General features: G+C 35.6%; 1 protein-coding gene across 1 annotated transcript in view; it reads right to left on the bottom strand.

The window, feature by feature from the left end:
* Nucleotides 1–17,597, bottom strand: part of COL25A1 (collagen type XXV alpha 1 chain) — a 314,147-nt gene that overhangs the window by 114,779 nt on the left and 181,771 nt on the right. The window contains exons 6-7 of the mRNA XM_061993189.1: nucleotides 12,855–12,881; nucleotides 9,255–9,272 (exon numbers count right to left, since the gene is read on the bottom strand). Of these exons, the coding sequence (XP_061849173.1) occupies nucleotides 9,255–9,272; nucleotides 12,855–12,881 (45 nt within the window). The remainder of the gene's footprint in view (nucleotides 1–9,254; nucleotides 9,273–12,854; nucleotides 12,882–17,597) is intronic.

The raw sequence follows: 17,597 nt of genomic DNA, 5'->3' as shown, positions 1-17,597 counted from the left end.
ACAAGTTGGTTAAAGTCAATAGACAATAGACAAAAGTGTCATTTTATACCGGAAAATAAAAATTTTGAAGCTTCCATCTATCATTATGAGATCTAGATCTCCCAAGTTTGTTCTAGGTATCAAGACTTCCAAGCTTCCAGCACAGAAAGTCACCACAGCTCTAGACTGATAATGGGTGATCATTGAAACTCTGATACTTTGATCACCTTGTGAAAGACTTAGGTCTTAGATATTACAGCATTATCTTTAAGTCACCATAAGTCATACATTTTTATAACTCTTTTTTTTAAGCTGATGAAACTACTGGATTCTGCAACAAATCAAATTGCAATTGAAAGCTGAAATACAGCATGAGCATCAGTAAAAACAATAAGCCTGTAGGAGTTTAATATTGAATTAAAAACATATGCAGCAGAATAGTAAAATACTATGTAATATTCCTGAACACAGTACAAAAATTTGCTTTGACATATATCCTAATAAAACACAGATCACACTAGTGTATTTCAGCCATCTGTAGAATAAGATGAAGAAAATACAAAGGTCATTTGATAAAGAAATGATTTAGGAATACATGAAATATTTCAGAGTTCTTAATTATATTTTGACAACTCTTTGTACTTTTTGTAATAGAAGTACAGTACTAGGCTTGCAATTGCTTTTTTGTACTCATATGTACTCTAAGCTAAGCAATGCCATACCAAATTAAGGCTTACAAGTAATTTTTATTTCACAGTTCTTCACTTGCTGTTAGAAGATCTAGTATGCCCCTGTGACAGCTGCAATTTCTAGATGAATAGGTAGAATGCTAATGTGTGATTCCCTATAACATTTATACTAGAACATGCAATGAATGAATCACATCGTAATGTTTATTTTATGAAAAGAATACCATTTCTTTTAAGAAATTAATGGCGCCACCATGAAGAAAAGTTAGTATCACCCTACAAAGCTCTACATATTTTCTTTTAGAGTTTTGTATATATTTTTTTTTTTTTTTTTAATTCTAGGACTTGTTTTTTTCAGAGTAACAGTGGTATAAATGGTCACAATATAACAACATAGTCAATTCATAAGAACAGAGCTTATTTCATGAGGGCATCCAGAGATGACATCAGTTTGCATGAGGAGCTCTTTCCACAGAATTGTCTACAATGAATATTCTTATTTTTGTGTTGTAGAAAATCAGACCCTAGATTTAATTGGTAATTGTTAAATTAACAGATTTAAATTTTTCAGATTCAGGTTTTTCTGAATCAGGTAAGTGTCATGGTTTGACATGCTCCTGTAAGAAGTTGCTCACAACTCTCCCCAGCTCAGAGCCAGACCCACTTCTGGGGCTGAGCCAATTAGACGCCTCCATGATCACTTTTTAAGAAGAAGTCGGAAGGGGAGGTTTTTTTCCTCCATCTTCTTTCTTTCTTCTGCCCCTTCTTTTTCTTCTGACTGGTGGTTGTGCAAGGAGTAGGAACAGTGAGAGAAACAACCATGCGGACTCCAAGGTCAGTGATGAAAGAGAGGAGGAGGTGTGCTGGAGCAGAGACTCCCCTGAATTCTGTGGAGAGAACTGGTGAAGCTGAGATTTATTTTCATTTCTTTAAAGACCCCACGTCGGTGGTAGAGACTCATTTTGATAATGAGCCCATATCAGGGGCAGAGACTTATTTTGCTAAAGCTGAGCCCAGACCAGGGGCAGCGATTCACTTCATTAAAGGCCCTGAGCCAGGGACAGTGATTTTGGATGGAGGAGGCCGTGTCCCGAAGGAGGGACCCTTTATCACTATGGCCAGAGCAGGCCGTGTCCCAAGGAAGGGACCCAATATCCACAGCTGCAACTGTGGGGAGGAACCCACGACAAAGCAGCTCATTAAACTTATGCCCAGAAGAGGCCTTGTCCCGAGAGAGGGACCCTATAACTGCAGAAACTGCAACTGCGGTGAAGAATCCACGCCAGAGATATTCACGAAGGACTGTGTCCCATGTGAGGGACCCTGTACCGGCAGAAGCCGCAGCTGCTGGGAACAACCCACACCAGAGAAGTTTGTTAAGGACTGTGTTCCGGGGGAAGAACCCCGTGTTGGAGCAGGGGAAGAATGCCAGGAGTCGTCCTCATCTGAGAAGACAGAAGTGGCAGAGCCCATCTGTGAGATACTGACCATATCCCCACTCCCTGCCTCCTTGAGCCGTTGAGGGGGGAGGAGGTAGAGATATCTGGAGCAGTGAGCTGGGCCCGGGAAGAAAGGAGGGATGGGGGAGGGAGATCTTAAAGTGCTGGTTGTAATTTTCTCATTATCCTGCTCCCTTTTTGCTTTTATTCCATTCTGTTTCTTGTAGAATAAGCTTTCCTACTTTCCTCTCTAAGTCGAGTACTGGAGTCTGTTTTGCCCAGACCGTAATTGTCAGTGAGCCCTCCCTGTCCTTGTCTCAATCCACAACAACCTTGCTTATCTTTTTAATCCCATTTCACTGGGACCTCCGCCATCCTAACGAGGGTGGGGGTGAATGGGGACACCGAGCGAGAGACTGTCGTGGTGCTGCTGTGCTAGCTGGGCCAAAACACAACAGTAAGAAAATCAGAAATAAATTGCCAGTTTCAGGAAATGCTGTGGAACATTTTAACATCTTGCTATTTCAGCACAATTCCAGGGATAGTTACTGAAATTGTATTGCAAATCAGAGGTATCTACCTATCTCAAGCAGGTAAAAGAGCACAACAACAGAGTTAGGGTAGGAGTTTGGTCTTCAGTTTGGGAGTCTGACATTAGATGAACAGAACTTTAACAAGTCTGCTTATCTCCAACTAAGTTCACTTAGCAGGGTACTGTAGGGAAGTCAATAATCTGCCATTAGAGGCTCCTACACAAATCCTGACAAAAGGGTGGGAAGAGACAAGTGAAAAAACATGTTGAAAGCAGAGTACAATATCCAAAGCTACAAGAACTTTGTTTGTCAATGTCTGAACTTACTCTCCTTAGCCTTTCTTAATTATTTGTTGTGCTTCCTTATTCTTGGTACATCTGATAGTCCATCACAATTTGTCCCTAAATCTCTCAATTCTGTGTTCTTCACAAAGCAAAAAATCCTCTTATTTGCACTAATGCCACTGGCTTAGTCAAAAAAGCATTTAATATTCACATCTATCCTGGTTTACAGGTGTACATAAGTCTACCAGAGGAAACTGGGGGAAAGTGTTTTATACTTTAAAAGTGCTTATTGTTGTTGTTAATTCCTTTTAACAAAATTAACTTCTCCTTTAGTACACACAAAGCTGAGAAAGCAACATACTTAAAAACAATTAAATAAAATAATTCCCGGGAAGACATCTTGCATCTTTCTTGCATCTTCTGTGTCATAAATATTTATGTATGTAACAAGAAGTTTTGAGAATGGTTTCTCCTTCTACACTCTCTGATGTGGTTTGATTTGGCAACTAACATCAAATGAAAAGTCATGATGATGGCATTTGTTTTTCATGTTCACAAGTGTTTATGAGCTGACTGTTTCTTAAAAAGATCACATCATTTCAATAGGAATTCTACTACAGCTTTAGAAAGGAAGTAAAATGGTAAACAAATGGTAAATCTCTGTCTGCTAAATACATATGAAACTTAGTCCAAGCTTGTTTGTTTATATGATGCCCTCAGTTAAGATTATTTTCTTATCTCAAAATTGATAGTACATTGATATTAGCAGTGATGAGATCAAGTATTTGGCCTTGTTATTGGTACAGGTGGAAGTAAGAAACCAATTTTACATAGTGTTTGGCTGTCGTCCTATGTCTACCTGGCTACTACATGAGACTAATGATGTTTTTAAAGATACTACATTAACGTATTTCTACTGCTGTACATGATCATGCCCAAGCTCTCAGGCTAATCTTAACCTTATTTCAATTTACACTGGTATAACCCACTAGTTTAGACCTGACAACAGTTGGATGGAAACGTTATGTGCATATGAGAACTTAAAAACTACAAGCTCACTTAGAAGATTTTTTTGAAAGACAAATAAACCTGTTATTTATTCTATTTCAATACTTGTCCTTCTTTCCCAAATCCTAAAAAACTGTTCACTCACCTTTGAAAATACATTTCTGTGTTCTATATATATGAAAATACACTTGAAAATACATTAACTAGAAGTTAAGAAACTTCTAGTACTTGCCTTAATCCAATGTAAAGGTTAGCACTCACTGACATCAATAATACCTAGGGCAGAACATGGGCAATGCAATAGATCTTTCCAGTCTTTACATGTTAGTGAAGGCAAACATTTGAATCCAAATTTTTAGATGCAGGATGATATTTGGCTCCCTTTAAATGAAAGATCACAGTAACACAATGCAATCCCACACAAATTTACACAAACTTCTAACTCATATTCTAATTTCTATAGAAATAATCTGTTTTACGTAAGGAATTAACAAGAACATAAGATGCACAAAATTTATTGAAGGAATTTCATAACCTACACTGAAATAATTGTCTGACAGCATCCTGGATAAGTGCAGACGCACACACACACAAATGTACAAAACGAAGATAACATCACTCCATATTTTCCTAGAAAACAAAAACCAGAGACAATGTAGCTGATCTTTGTTAAAAAACTAATTGTTAAATTTTTACAGAAAAATCTTAAAAGCAGATTAGCATTTGTATATCCAAACTGAGAGATACAATCCTTTATGAGGATCAGAAGCCTAAAAAGAACTAAAGGTATCAGCTGCTACAGGTAGAAACAGCTCACAAAATCATCCACTAGACTGTGACCAGTTGATGGCCTTGATACAACTTCTGGGCTTCTCTCTGAAGCAGGAACTTTACTACACCGGGTGCTTCAAGATTAACTATTTCTCCACCCTTATGCCAATAAGTGTATTTCATGCCTTCTTCCCCCACTATCCATATAAGTATAAGGTCACATGGCCTTATCAACTACCTCAGTACTGAATGGCATGTGCTAACTGAGAAGAATATTTAATAGGTCTTGGAACGTAGATAGTTATCCAAACTACCAAAACTGAAAGGAAAAGTCAGCAGGACTACATTTTTCTTTACACAACTTGCTTCCCATGCTTCCTGCTGTCAGATACTGAACCATTTTATAAGGTCTACAATTCTCCCTACCATCATGTTTTCTAAGAAGTGATAAACAAATGTCTTATACACACTGCTGCTTTGCCAACCACCTCAAAGCTCTGGCCTATGTCCTCTGGCTATTTTTCTCAGTCCTTGACAAAAAACAGAAAACTAAAAGTTAAAATGGTTCCCACCAGCTCTGTTGACAGTACAAGCTAGTAATAGCCTGTCTAAGCATGAATCAGAATCTCTGCTATCAGAAATTAAAAAAACTCCAGTCAAATACCCTGATGGTGAACAAGACATACACATACATTTCTCACCAGAAATGCTATGGTAACCCTTTATCATGCCCCAAAACACTGGAAAACTTCAGACTAAAATACATCACTTCCACAGACATTTCACATACAAGAAAACATGATTCTCATGAAAACAAGTATCAATCATCAGTACTTTGTCCACTTCTAATGCAGCTTTGAATGGCTGCCAAAGAGAAGGGAGAAGCATCTGTGAGACTGTTATATCTCAAAGTCCCACACAAAGAGTGATCATGTATGTTGACATGAGAAAGTATGTTGCAATAGTAATAGGCCAGGGAGAGAATACTGTCCCAAAGAAGAAAACAGTTGGCAAAGTCACATTGAAACACCACCCTACCCCACATTTATAGTTGTTATTAGTTTTAGTTCAGCAGGATTCCGTAAAGGATCATTTTGTCTTCCTTTACCATAATACTAAATGCACTGTTTTCTAATATTTATATGAGTTTTACATCTAAACAACAAAAAGCTAAAAATAACAAGTCTTCTCTCTTTACTGAGAAAGAACATTCCTTATATAATTAACTTTAGAATCTAAAGATTGTTTTTTGACAAATGTGAACGCTTCCATTATTTTAAACGAGAGATATATGGGTATGATTTGATTGTATAGATTTATTGGGAAAATAAACCTCCCTGGTACAAGCTAGTCTAAATATATATTTACATTCTAAATCAGAAAAAACAGGTATTCTTTGGGGTCACTGAAAAGTCAGAATTTAGGTTTCAGAAAAAAAAATTAAACTTTACTACTCGCTCTTCTACAAAGAAACTCACTTTTACATGGCATTTGAAACAGCTTTCTTCTTACCAGAAAACCAAAAATATAAGAAGGTACTTTTTTTTTTTTTAAATGTGTGCTAGAAATGCTTTAGCTATTGATTCTGGTCTTTACCTTTCAGAGATGCAATAGAACCATGAGCTTTTTCCAAAAAAAAAAAAAAGCTTGTGGGTTGTAATAAAGCTTCGTTTTACTTAAGATGATATGAAGCAGATATGAAGCAAAATCATCTTTTGCAATGTATGTTTTAAGAAAAGCAGTGAAAATTCAAAGATGAGAAGACATCACTGAGTTGTTATGAATTTATATTTGTACTCAGTAGTTATATATGCTTTGGGATAATTCAGTGTGTACTTTTTGAAAATCATTGCAAAAAAAGAATTGGTGTTAATGAAACACTGAGTGTAAAAAGGATTAGAATTTATCTTTCTTAGTGTAGACTTACATGTCTATGACACCAAAACCTTTCTTTAGTTAGAACGATTCACTTCAATTGTGATCTTTGAAGTTGGGAAGCCTTTACTTATTAACCAAACCAACCAATACTTTTCATTTCAGAATACTCATGGACACAGACTAGGGAAATTAGTGACAATCATGGGTGGCTGAAATTTCTTCAGTTTTTTAATGAGAAATTGAGGGGTTTTGACTTATTCTATCTGTATGTGAACAGATTCTGTTTTCTATTGGTACTTTAAAAATAATTTTCAAAAGTCTTAAGATTTCAAACACAGCTTTCAACATTTTTAAAATGCTGTATCCTTAAGTTATCTGAATCTGTGTTTCAGTTTAAGAGGAGAGATATTTAATTGTACAGACCATGTGTAGTTGCCTAAGCATGTAGACATCAACATAGGCTAGAAAGAAATTCAGCAGAATGGTTATTTGATTCAGTAGCTGCCTATAAGCAGAGGCAAGAATGTGTGCAACTGTCATGTGAGAGTTTCCCTAGGTATCCAAGCTGCCCATGACTCACAGATATAACAATGACCTGACATAGACTCCAGTCCTTGTACACAAAACAGTCAGAGGCTAGGCTGGAGACCCTGGATTATCATTACATGTAGCAACAAATGCACGTATATAGGCAATATTATTAAACCCTAGGAGTTTACAATCAGCTGAACAGGACTCTAGGTGCACTGAGTATTGACTCAACCTCCACTGACTACAAGGAGTACTTAGATATATTACGTGTCAATACCTACACAGAAGCTTATAGTTTGATCTAAACTTAGAATTGTACTTGATCTAAAGCTGAATCCTACTCTTTCTCATGTGGCTATGATTTCCTCACCAGCGTCCTTGAAAGAATTATTCTTGCACTCAATCATCCAGTCAAAATGACTGAGTACATTCATGTTTAGAGCATCCTGAGATGGAAAGGAGGAAACAGTAGTATTAAGAATAATGGTAAATGTTGCTCAGAACAACGGCAATGGCACAGAGGTCAGCATTTCCACTGGAAGAAAGTACTGAAAGTACTGAATGTAGGAATTCTCACACCAAATCTAGTGGGTCCTGGTATCTTGTACACATCTTCTGTATTAATACAATTTGGCAGTGGATATTTAAAGAGTTTTTCTTATGGTTTACACCCCAGTTCTTTTACAATCATTACAAGATTTCTTTCCCTTTCTGCCCTTGAAACAATACTGCATGCTGGCATCTCTGTTGTGGTTCTTTGCCTACAGCTATCTCCAGGCATTTCATGTAGAGATAGATGAGCTCTAAAGACTGAGAAGCTGTTTACAAGCATTAAGCAAGAGACATTCAAAAAATAACTGAAACGTTGGAGGTGGGGGTCCAAACCCAATTAGAAAAGATACGGGTTGCAGCACAGGTCAACATCAACTAGAGGGCAGCCTGTAGGCTCAAGTGACAGCCTCAGGTCCTTAACAGAGCTTGTTGAGAGAAAGAGTGCCATACAGAATTACAGTCTCTCTCTTCGTTGACTCCAAGTAGCACAGTGACTGAAGTTGCCTCTGTCTTTAGGACACATATCAAGAGTTTACAATGAAATGTGAGTGCTATTGGGGGTAGTTATTTTCAATATCATAAAGACTACTTGTATAATACTATTGAAATGGAGCCTAACACTGCAAGGTTACTAGGCATTCAAACTGAGTGCGATCATGGCTTGTAACACAAACAGTCTTTCAACAGAAAATTATGTCTAGAAACAAAAAATATCCAAGTGTCTGTTTCCTGTAAAGATAATCTTAACTTAAAATCAGTCTGTGAAGCTTTGAACTATGATTCTGAAAGATAAAAGGACCTCACAGAAATCCTGGTTCAGGCAACTGAGTTGTGCTAAGATGGTCCTACAGACCAGGGTTTACTTCCTGTATTCAATCTTGAGTATGCAACGAGCTAGAGTTTTTCAATTGATTTCACTAACTTTGCCTTTGGTATTAGCTGCTTTTTTTTCCTTGCTCTTCCATGTTTCTATACCACTCTAACTCAAATAACTTTCATTTATTTTTTGGCTATACATAATGTTTCCTTTCTGCTGTTCTATTTCTTCTTTAGAACTGAAGCTACATCCCTAGCTATCCACATCTTCAATTACAGTTCACAAGACAAACTTCTACTATTCTTAAATAAAGCCAAATGAATTAAAAGCAGTGTATATAATTTATCAAAACAGCTAGCAGTGCAATATTTAAAATAACCGAGGGCTGCCTGGATTATAGCAACATTATTAGCATGTGATTAATAAGCAGTTGAAGTATTACATTTGCTACACATTTGCTAAGTTATTTTATCTTGCTTTAAAGTTAGGCGGCAAAGTTTCAAGCCATAGTTAGCAGTTTTGCTTTATTCAGTATTATGTTGTTAAACCCACCATCTGGTCAAACAGCTGAGGGAACTCAGAGAACCATATGTGGGGGCCCATGTTTCTCTCTTGGAAAATATTTGCCTTACTGAATTATGCAATGGTTACTAGTTTCTAGCTTATTACAGCAAGATTAAAAGAAATCACATCAAAATACATTGTAGTTAACCTGAGTTTGGTGGGCCTTGCATTTATCTTTAACTCATGTAGGAAAATAAGATGTCACTTACTTGAGGACCAGGTTGACCCTGAAAAACAAGAAAAAGATAAGGTTATGGAAAGTTATCATAAGGATTAACTCTTTACTTAAAGAGTAGCAAATAGTTACAGTCTAACAAGGAGATAACAAAAAATCCAGTAACTGCTGAAGTCATATTTTGGACTCTTAATTCCACATTGAATTTGGGCATTTACTTATTCCAGACATAAATTACAAGAGCACATCATCTAACTTGCATTTGAGAAACTTAATACTTAGTTAGAACAATTTAGAAATGGTAGAAAGACCTAATTTAATCATTCTCAAGTGAGAGAGAACCCATAAATGTTGAGCTGACTTGTAGGTGGATATTGGGGGCTTTTTCTATTATAGCTCAACCCCACATTTGAAGGAGATGCTATTATTACTATTAGCTACTATTACTGCTTATTGAATGAAAAAAGCCGAAAAACTGGAGAAATGTGTTTCTGGGCTAACAGTAATCCTTTTGGCATTACTGCAAGCCATCACAGTTTTAGAGCATGTATAAAGCAATATTCAAACCAGCAAGTCAACAGTAGATTTCCTCTCCCTGATTTAGCAACCTTTGGATCACCCCTGAAGAAATTGAAAGGTGCTTATTGCAGAATGGGGAGCTGCACGTATCTCTTGTTGCTGCAAGACCATTCAGAGTACACTTGCTATCACTAAGACTACTAGCCTAGGAAAGGCAGTGAAAGTCATCAGTTATTCTAGCCCACTCTTTACAAACTATTTTCATGAAGCAGAATTACATCACAAAACAGTATAGTAGCTGTGACTATGAACTACAACCACTCAGACAACCAACTCACACTCGAAGATAGAGGCAAATACTTACATATTTCTCCCTTTAAAGAGAGAATTCCATAAACTCCTGGGACTAGCTTAGCTTCTAGTGTTTTACGATACTTCAGTAATATTTCAGTTTTTCTGAAACTTTCGAAATTTTCTTTTGTTGAAAGAAACTGAGCAAGGAGACTTCTTAAAAGTCTTATAAAACCTCTTAAGACAGAAGGTACTGTGTCTCAGAGCTGAAACTCTTCTGTCTGAACATCAGGAAGCAGTTCTTTACTGTGAGAGTTAACATAGCACTGGGATAGGTTTCCCAGTGAGACAGTGGAGTCCTCATCCTTGGAAATGTTCAAACACCATCTGAACATGATCCTGAGCAACATGCTCTAGATGGCTTTGTTTGAGCAGAGGTCAGACCAGATCACTTCCAGATGCCCTTTCCAACTTTAATAATTCTGTGATTCTGTGTGATTTTAAGAGGGCGGGGCATTGGGGGATAGGAGGGGAAGCATCTTAACTGAGAATTATTACCTATAAGGAAAGTAGCAGAAGAAAAATGCTATTTTTAGTAACTGGTAAGATTTATTTGTACTACACTAAAATAAAGGAAAAAAACCCCATATTTTAATTCACATGCAATCTTTTAAATAGTTTTTTTAAAAAACAAGAAAAATGAGAAAATAATGTTACAGAGGAATCATGGTAAAATACAAAACCATTGTGGCTATCTAATTCTTACACTAAAGGCAGTCTAAAGCATTCCATGTTGTAGATGCTGCAGTCTTGTGTTATTTCCTTACAATAACACTGCACTACAGAGGTTCTCAGACCAAAAAAAAAAAAAAAAAAAACAAACCAAAACCAACATACTGTATGAGGTTTACCAATTTTAACATGAAGTAAAGATTTCTGAATTAGTCAATTCTACAAAGTTACACATCATACTGCCTTAATGAATATGATTGAGACTCCTCCTTTACTTCAGTCTTCCCATCACAATAGGTTTTAAGCTATTATATGCTCTACCTGATCCTAAAATCATCAGGAATTGTTTACTGATGTAGTGCCATGCAGCCTGTACGATAGATTTGTACAAATTAACTAAACCTAGGCATATGTATGCAAGCTTTTAAATACAAATATCTAAAGTTTCAAAACATTCTGACTTAATCATCAGATTGCTCACAAAATATATTTAAAAAAACAAAACAATTTCAATGAAAGTCTGAAAATACCAAAATGTTTCAACTAAATGTTGTTTTAAAGCAATAGGAAACAAATAATTAGAATAGTATTAAAAAAAATTATTTGAAAATGGATACTTTTTTCTCCGCTCTAAGACATACAGGCTACTAAGTGTCTATTGTGGTTCATACTATAGGTGTGATATAAGGGATATACACCTGCAACATAAACATACCCTGAACTGAATGTCAGGCATGGAGTCATGCTCCCAGGAATGTGCTTTTTACTCTCACTCACAACAGCATTATCAGTTTGTCTTTTTGTTACTGTGCATTTATAAATACTCTTTTATCATGTTTTCAATATAGAGAGATGAAAGCTGAAAAGTGCATTTTTATAGGACAATTGTTTTTCATGGCAGCACAGAACTCTATCAGATAATGGGAAATGTAATATTTGCATTACTTTTAGTTTGTATGCTCTGTCAATATTGCAATTGTCCTGCATTTTAACTGTAAATGCAGATACTGCATACTAGCAATTTAACCTAATATTTGCTGCTATGTAAACAGTACTAAAAGTAAAATAAACAAACAAATAATAAAAAACAACTAAAAATAACTCCATATATGGTGTAGCCATGTCCAGCTGAAGTCAACAGGTAAGCTACCAATCTGCTGAAAGAGATTAAAGAAAAAGCCTATTGATTGGAGGCTGCAAACTGCAGAAAAGTTACTTAATAGTAGAAGGAGAACTCAAGGAGCACAGTAAAAAGCCTTGAAATAAGAAAATGGAAGCTGACACTAGAAGTTACCAAGTTGAGCTTGCAAAGGAAAGGGCTTGTTGCAATGGAAAGGACAGAAAATAAAAGATGCATTCAGAGTATCAGAGAAAAGGGATGCCCTGGAAAAGGAGAAACAGACAAGAAGCAAAGCCAAATAGCATGAGAAAATGCAGAAATTTTCACACCTTTTAATTATTTTAATCTTTAAAGAACCAAGAATGTAAACCTTCTGGCTCATACATCCAAATATATGGATATAAAATATATACATAAACACAAATATTTTGAAAAATGCACTGTATAAAATCAAAAGTTATTTCTTACTTAATTCAAGTAGCATCTCTCTAAAGAATATCTGAGAGCCCATAAAGATGCATTTAAAATGAGACATGAGGCTGTTCAGATCTAACTAGACAACAAAATTCAGGCAAAAATATAAAAATTAAGAAACCACAGAAAAAAGAAAACAGCAAGTCACAGATGTGTGGTCAGAAACAATATCCTGCTGTTTTAAAGGCACCACCAAACTACCTTTGTGAAGCATTCACTGTTCAGATCACTCAAGCAGGAACATCTCTCTTCCAATCTAATTCAGATGGAAAATTTCAAGGAAAGAGGAGTAGCACAGCTGATCTCTTTTTCATTGGATAGACAAGAAAGACTGAAGTGGCCTTTTGGCACTCTGTAAAAATCTATGTTACTGAGGTTGAAAATATGCCGAAGGAAGATAATTTGTGATTAATAGACATTTCAGCATGGGTAATTGGAAAAGTAAAGAGTGAATATTTGCAAGACCTAAATTACACTGGTTTTGAACAAATCACCTACCATCTTTCCATCCATACCAATCGGACCCTGGGATAATCAAAAGTAAAAACAGAACGGAACAGTTAAATCAGAGGAACACTGATAATGAGGGAAAAGATACAGACATGGGGAATACTGTGGGCTTCATAAGATGAATAACTCTATGTTAGCAGGTAAATGCAATACCTTAAAGATATTCTGAGAATGAAGACACACAAAAAGAAACAACAAAAAAAGCAGACTTAAGACAGAATTAATAAAAACAGTATGGTGGGAAGTAGCCAGGAAATATCTGGTGTTTAACAAATGACAGGTTCAACATGCAATGAAGGAATTGTTAGTTTGGCAAATCACAGTGGCACGACATAACCAAATATATGAAATAATGCATCTGGCTTGTGTATTTTTTCTTTAAATAACTGAAACAACAAAACAGTCTATTTAACCAATGCTCTTATCACATCATTGCAAGATGAAAAGAGCAAACACTTAAAATCTCGTACGTAATCGATATTTAAATTAACATTATAATAATTATGGTTAATAAGAAACTTTAGTTCAAGCAATTTACTAAGGTTCTAAAGATTCCCACCTATATGTTGGCCAAGATGTCCTATGCTTTATTCTGCTTTCTTTTTTTTCCCTTGGGAAACATGGAATTATCCTTGCCTATATTTTACAAGTCACTTGTTTCATTCAAGTTCAGAGGTTGATTGCAGTTATGATGTGGACACAAGTTCTAGAAAGGATTTAATGTGGATGTACACTGTTGTAACTCAGTAACTGATTCCGTCTCAACCACATGTTTAGATGATCAGAGGAGAGAGAAGATGCATAAAGAAAGCTGGATTCATTTGAAATTTGATATTTAATTTCTATTTCTTCTGACAAAGGAACAGTCAACTTACCATTCACTGACAATGGAATAAAAGCAGGCTGTTTTTCTGACATTAAATTCCTCTTTTAGGCTGAAACTGTGAGCTCTCATATCTTTGTCCCACGTGAAAGGGACACCTTTTTAGATGTATTGGAGAGGTTTTCTCTTAAATGCTGGTACCTACTTTCCCCTGCAGCTTCACAGGCACTTCCTCAAGACTTAAGTATACAGCCCCTGAATGCTCAAGCAGTTTGATTTGGATCACAGTTGCTGAGAAGACGGCACATAACTTATTTGCTGGATTCACCTTGATCCATTTTGCTTTTTTTTGCCCCATTTCTGAGCCTTAATTCAGCTCACAAACAAAACACAAAATGCAATAATTCATCTAAATCAGGTCTGCAGGGATTCTGACCCTTCACCCAGGAGTGAGTATTCCTACCTCCTGCACTGATAGGTACTATAACCATATGAATAAGTAGTCAGTTCCAACCAACTATCAAGAAAGTAATAAATACTATGAAAAAGTGATGTCATATCAGTCTAGTAAGGTCCCTAGTTATCTATCCATCCTCTCCCAGCCCAGATCATAGACTACTAAAAATACAAGATATACTTAATATGAAAGAGGATACCAGCTGGATGTGCATATGGTGAAACTCACGATTTTTGGTACATTATTGGCTTTCTTAGAAGACTGTACACTAACCTATTTGTTGGATCCAGTAACAAGCTACTTCATCTGGGAAGACCTACAGCAATAAAACCCCTTAGCTCACTTTCCCTTCAGCTGTTACTGTGGTTTCTTATGAACAGATGACGTGTTGGGAGTGTGAAGTTGGTTACCAGCATCTTGGTTATCTGCATTACCACTACCTGTTTTCATATGCTGAAGTCCTAGGAAAGTTTTGGGATGACTTACAGCACTATTCCAATGTTATCTCTGAATAGTTCTTTCCTGGTATACAATAAAGAAAGAAACATTTTCCAGTGCTTTAACAAGACACTTTTTATTATTATGCTTTCTTGGTGCCCCTTAAAACCACGTGTGCAGCATACATGCAACACTTACTAGCAAACTAGATATTACCAGTTAAAACACTCAACAGTAAGGTCAGGGTAAGTATATAAAGTTCCTCAGGAGGCTGTGTGGGCCAGCAGCTAAATTTGGTATGCTGCAATCTTAACTCAAAAGCTTTAATTACTCTTATGATGAATGAATACCAAAAAGAGCTATACAAGTACTTGTAGAAGGAAACTTCATTATGAGGCCAAACCATTGGCTTAGAGGGACCAACCAACAGCTCTTTCAGCTTTAGCAGTGCTTATTTTGCAAATAAGCATTGTTTTCAGAAAATGTTTCTTTATCATAGAAAAGAAAATACTATCTGTGCTCCCTTACTACTGTTAAATTTCAACCTGCTTTTTGTCCATACTACATAGCTCCAGCACTTGAATTAAAGGAATATATGTAGTATATTGAAGAGTCTCTGCAAAGAAAAATCAGAAATTCCCAGTAGGCTGAAGTGAAGCACCTGCTTACAATGGAATATAGGAATTTCACCCCATGATTCCATTTACATCAGGACTATTTGGTATGAAGACTGGGAAAGTCTTCTGGGATTTGCTTTATATAATAAGAGAAAAAAGAAATTTGCGCCAGGCTTACTGCCCTACAGGAGAAAAAACTTTTGTCTGAAGAGGTCAGTGTCACAAACAAGAATAATTTTTTTTTTATTATAAAAATACTAAATCTTTAACAGTAAAACACGGTAATTTCTTTTTTTCATCAATCTATTCTTTCCAGTTTTGGAAAGAAAAATCCTGTATATGACAATATATATTGCAACTCATTACATGATTGCACTAGGATTCACACACAATACACAAAGGCATTTTCATTTCTTTTGAAAGAAAGGCTTAGAACTATTGTCTGTCTTTGACATGAACTTGATTGTCTCCAGAGCTGCGAGATATATAGTACCAACTACTTTCTGCTTTGTTCTTTGAACAATTACTACTACAGATTAGCAAGTAAATTTTGACAATGTGTACCAAATACATGGTCTTCTACAGCATAATCCCTGTGAAACATTTCAGAAAACTAGACAAGGCAATTCATCATGAAAGAGAAAGGGATGAGTAGGTTTATGCAACAGACATGTATACTGTTTGCTTACTGTAGATACTAGAGTTGATATTGAAAGTTTTTTCTGCACTATGTGTTTCCACTACCATTTTTAAATGTATGGTATTACTGGATATTTACTTAAGGTATTACATACAATTTTTTTTCAATATATTCAAAGCAAAGACACCTGTATAGTAGATTATTTTTTCTAAATAATATCCAAGTACTTACTTAGCACTACCTACCTGTCTAATAATCCTAACACAGACAGAGACAATACATAGAAGGAAAATGAATATGAGTGCCATTTCATTCTGGTTTTGTGAAAAGTAGCTTCCACATCTCAAGAATACTGTAAAAATAATGTTTCTCAAAGACAGATATTTTTAGTCAAATTTTGAATGCTATATAAAAAAAAAAATCTCTTTCCAATTAAGCAGTAGCTTTTCATATATGGGTTACTCTGGAGGTGAATATTTTAAGGATTTTAGGGGTTATTGTTAGCAATTTAATATGTAAGCAAATACTTCTGAAATCTTTAGAATGTTCCTATCAAAAATGTATTATTATTTTAGGCAGCTTTAGTGCAATATTAATGTCTTTGTAAAATCCTGAGTGAAAAATGAAGTAAGAAAAGATACCATATGTTCAAATCTACTATGCGATAAAAGAATCTTGCAAGGGAAAGAAAATAAGAAGGTAGGGATTATCTTCTTACTCTTAACTTTTCCACTCTCCTCCAGTCATCCTTTTTGTTTAAGAAATACTCATCAGAAGACTGAGATGTGAACCAAGACATACACAATAAACAGAAAACAGACATAATTTCTTCTTTATACACTGCAGTCAACCGTCTACCAAAAGGAAGATTTGAGTGTTGTGTTTTTAAATAAAATGAATCGGTATATTTTAACCATGCATCATTTTGGTAGCTTTATATTCATCTGAAGCATACAAAGAAATGTAACAATTGCAAACAAATGCTCTACATACACAACATTTATACAGAAACACCATTTCTGAGGTGAATATATGAATACATAAAACTGTACTGAGTCCCAGGAGCACTATGCTAAATTCTATTTCAATTTACTGGAACTTCATGGCACAAATACGTGGCCGAGGTTATTTCAACAGTTCTGATGGCTGATGTTGGTCCAACACGGCAAATGCCATAGCTGAGTTTTCATAATGACTTTAATAAGAATATGATTTGACACTAAATTGTAAAAAAAAAAAAAAAAAAAATCAAATTTTAAGTTATCCCACAGTAATTATTAAAAACTATTTTAGATCACAAATTTGGCAGTTTTAAGATATACTAATTTAGACTACCACAGCAGCATTTTGGAATTCAGAAACTCTTATCCTGATAAAATTATTTAACTAAGCTATTCCACATTTCTACGTAATCTACAGTAAGCTCAATTGATAAATTCTTACTTGCAGCTGCCTGAAAATCTCTTACGTCAATACATCTACAATGAGACTCAGAAGAAAGCAGGGATACAGCCTTCCAGCAAGTGTATAAGCTGCATGCCAGTTACAATGACAGACTGAATTTAAAAATACCTATGTGGAGAAAACACAAGAAAATGTCTCTCAAAAAGCAGGACTGCAAGTCATCCTCACTAAGTTCAGGTAAGGTGAAAGACGACACAGTGTCTTTTCAAATCACCTATTTTAGTTCATCCATAGAAGTTAGAAAACCTACAATTATCAGGTTTTCTCATAATAATATCATTATAATGATGGA

The sequence above is a fragment of the Colius striatus genome, chromosome 3 (assembly GCF_028858725.1).
Source record: "Colius striatus isolate bColStr4 chromosome 3, bColStr4.1.hap1, whole genome shotgun sequence".
Classification (NCBI taxonomy): Eukaryota; Metazoa; Chordata; class Aves; order Coliiformes; family Coliidae; genus Colius; species Colius striatus.
This window is presented reverse-complemented; position numbering and strand designations above follow the sequence as displayed.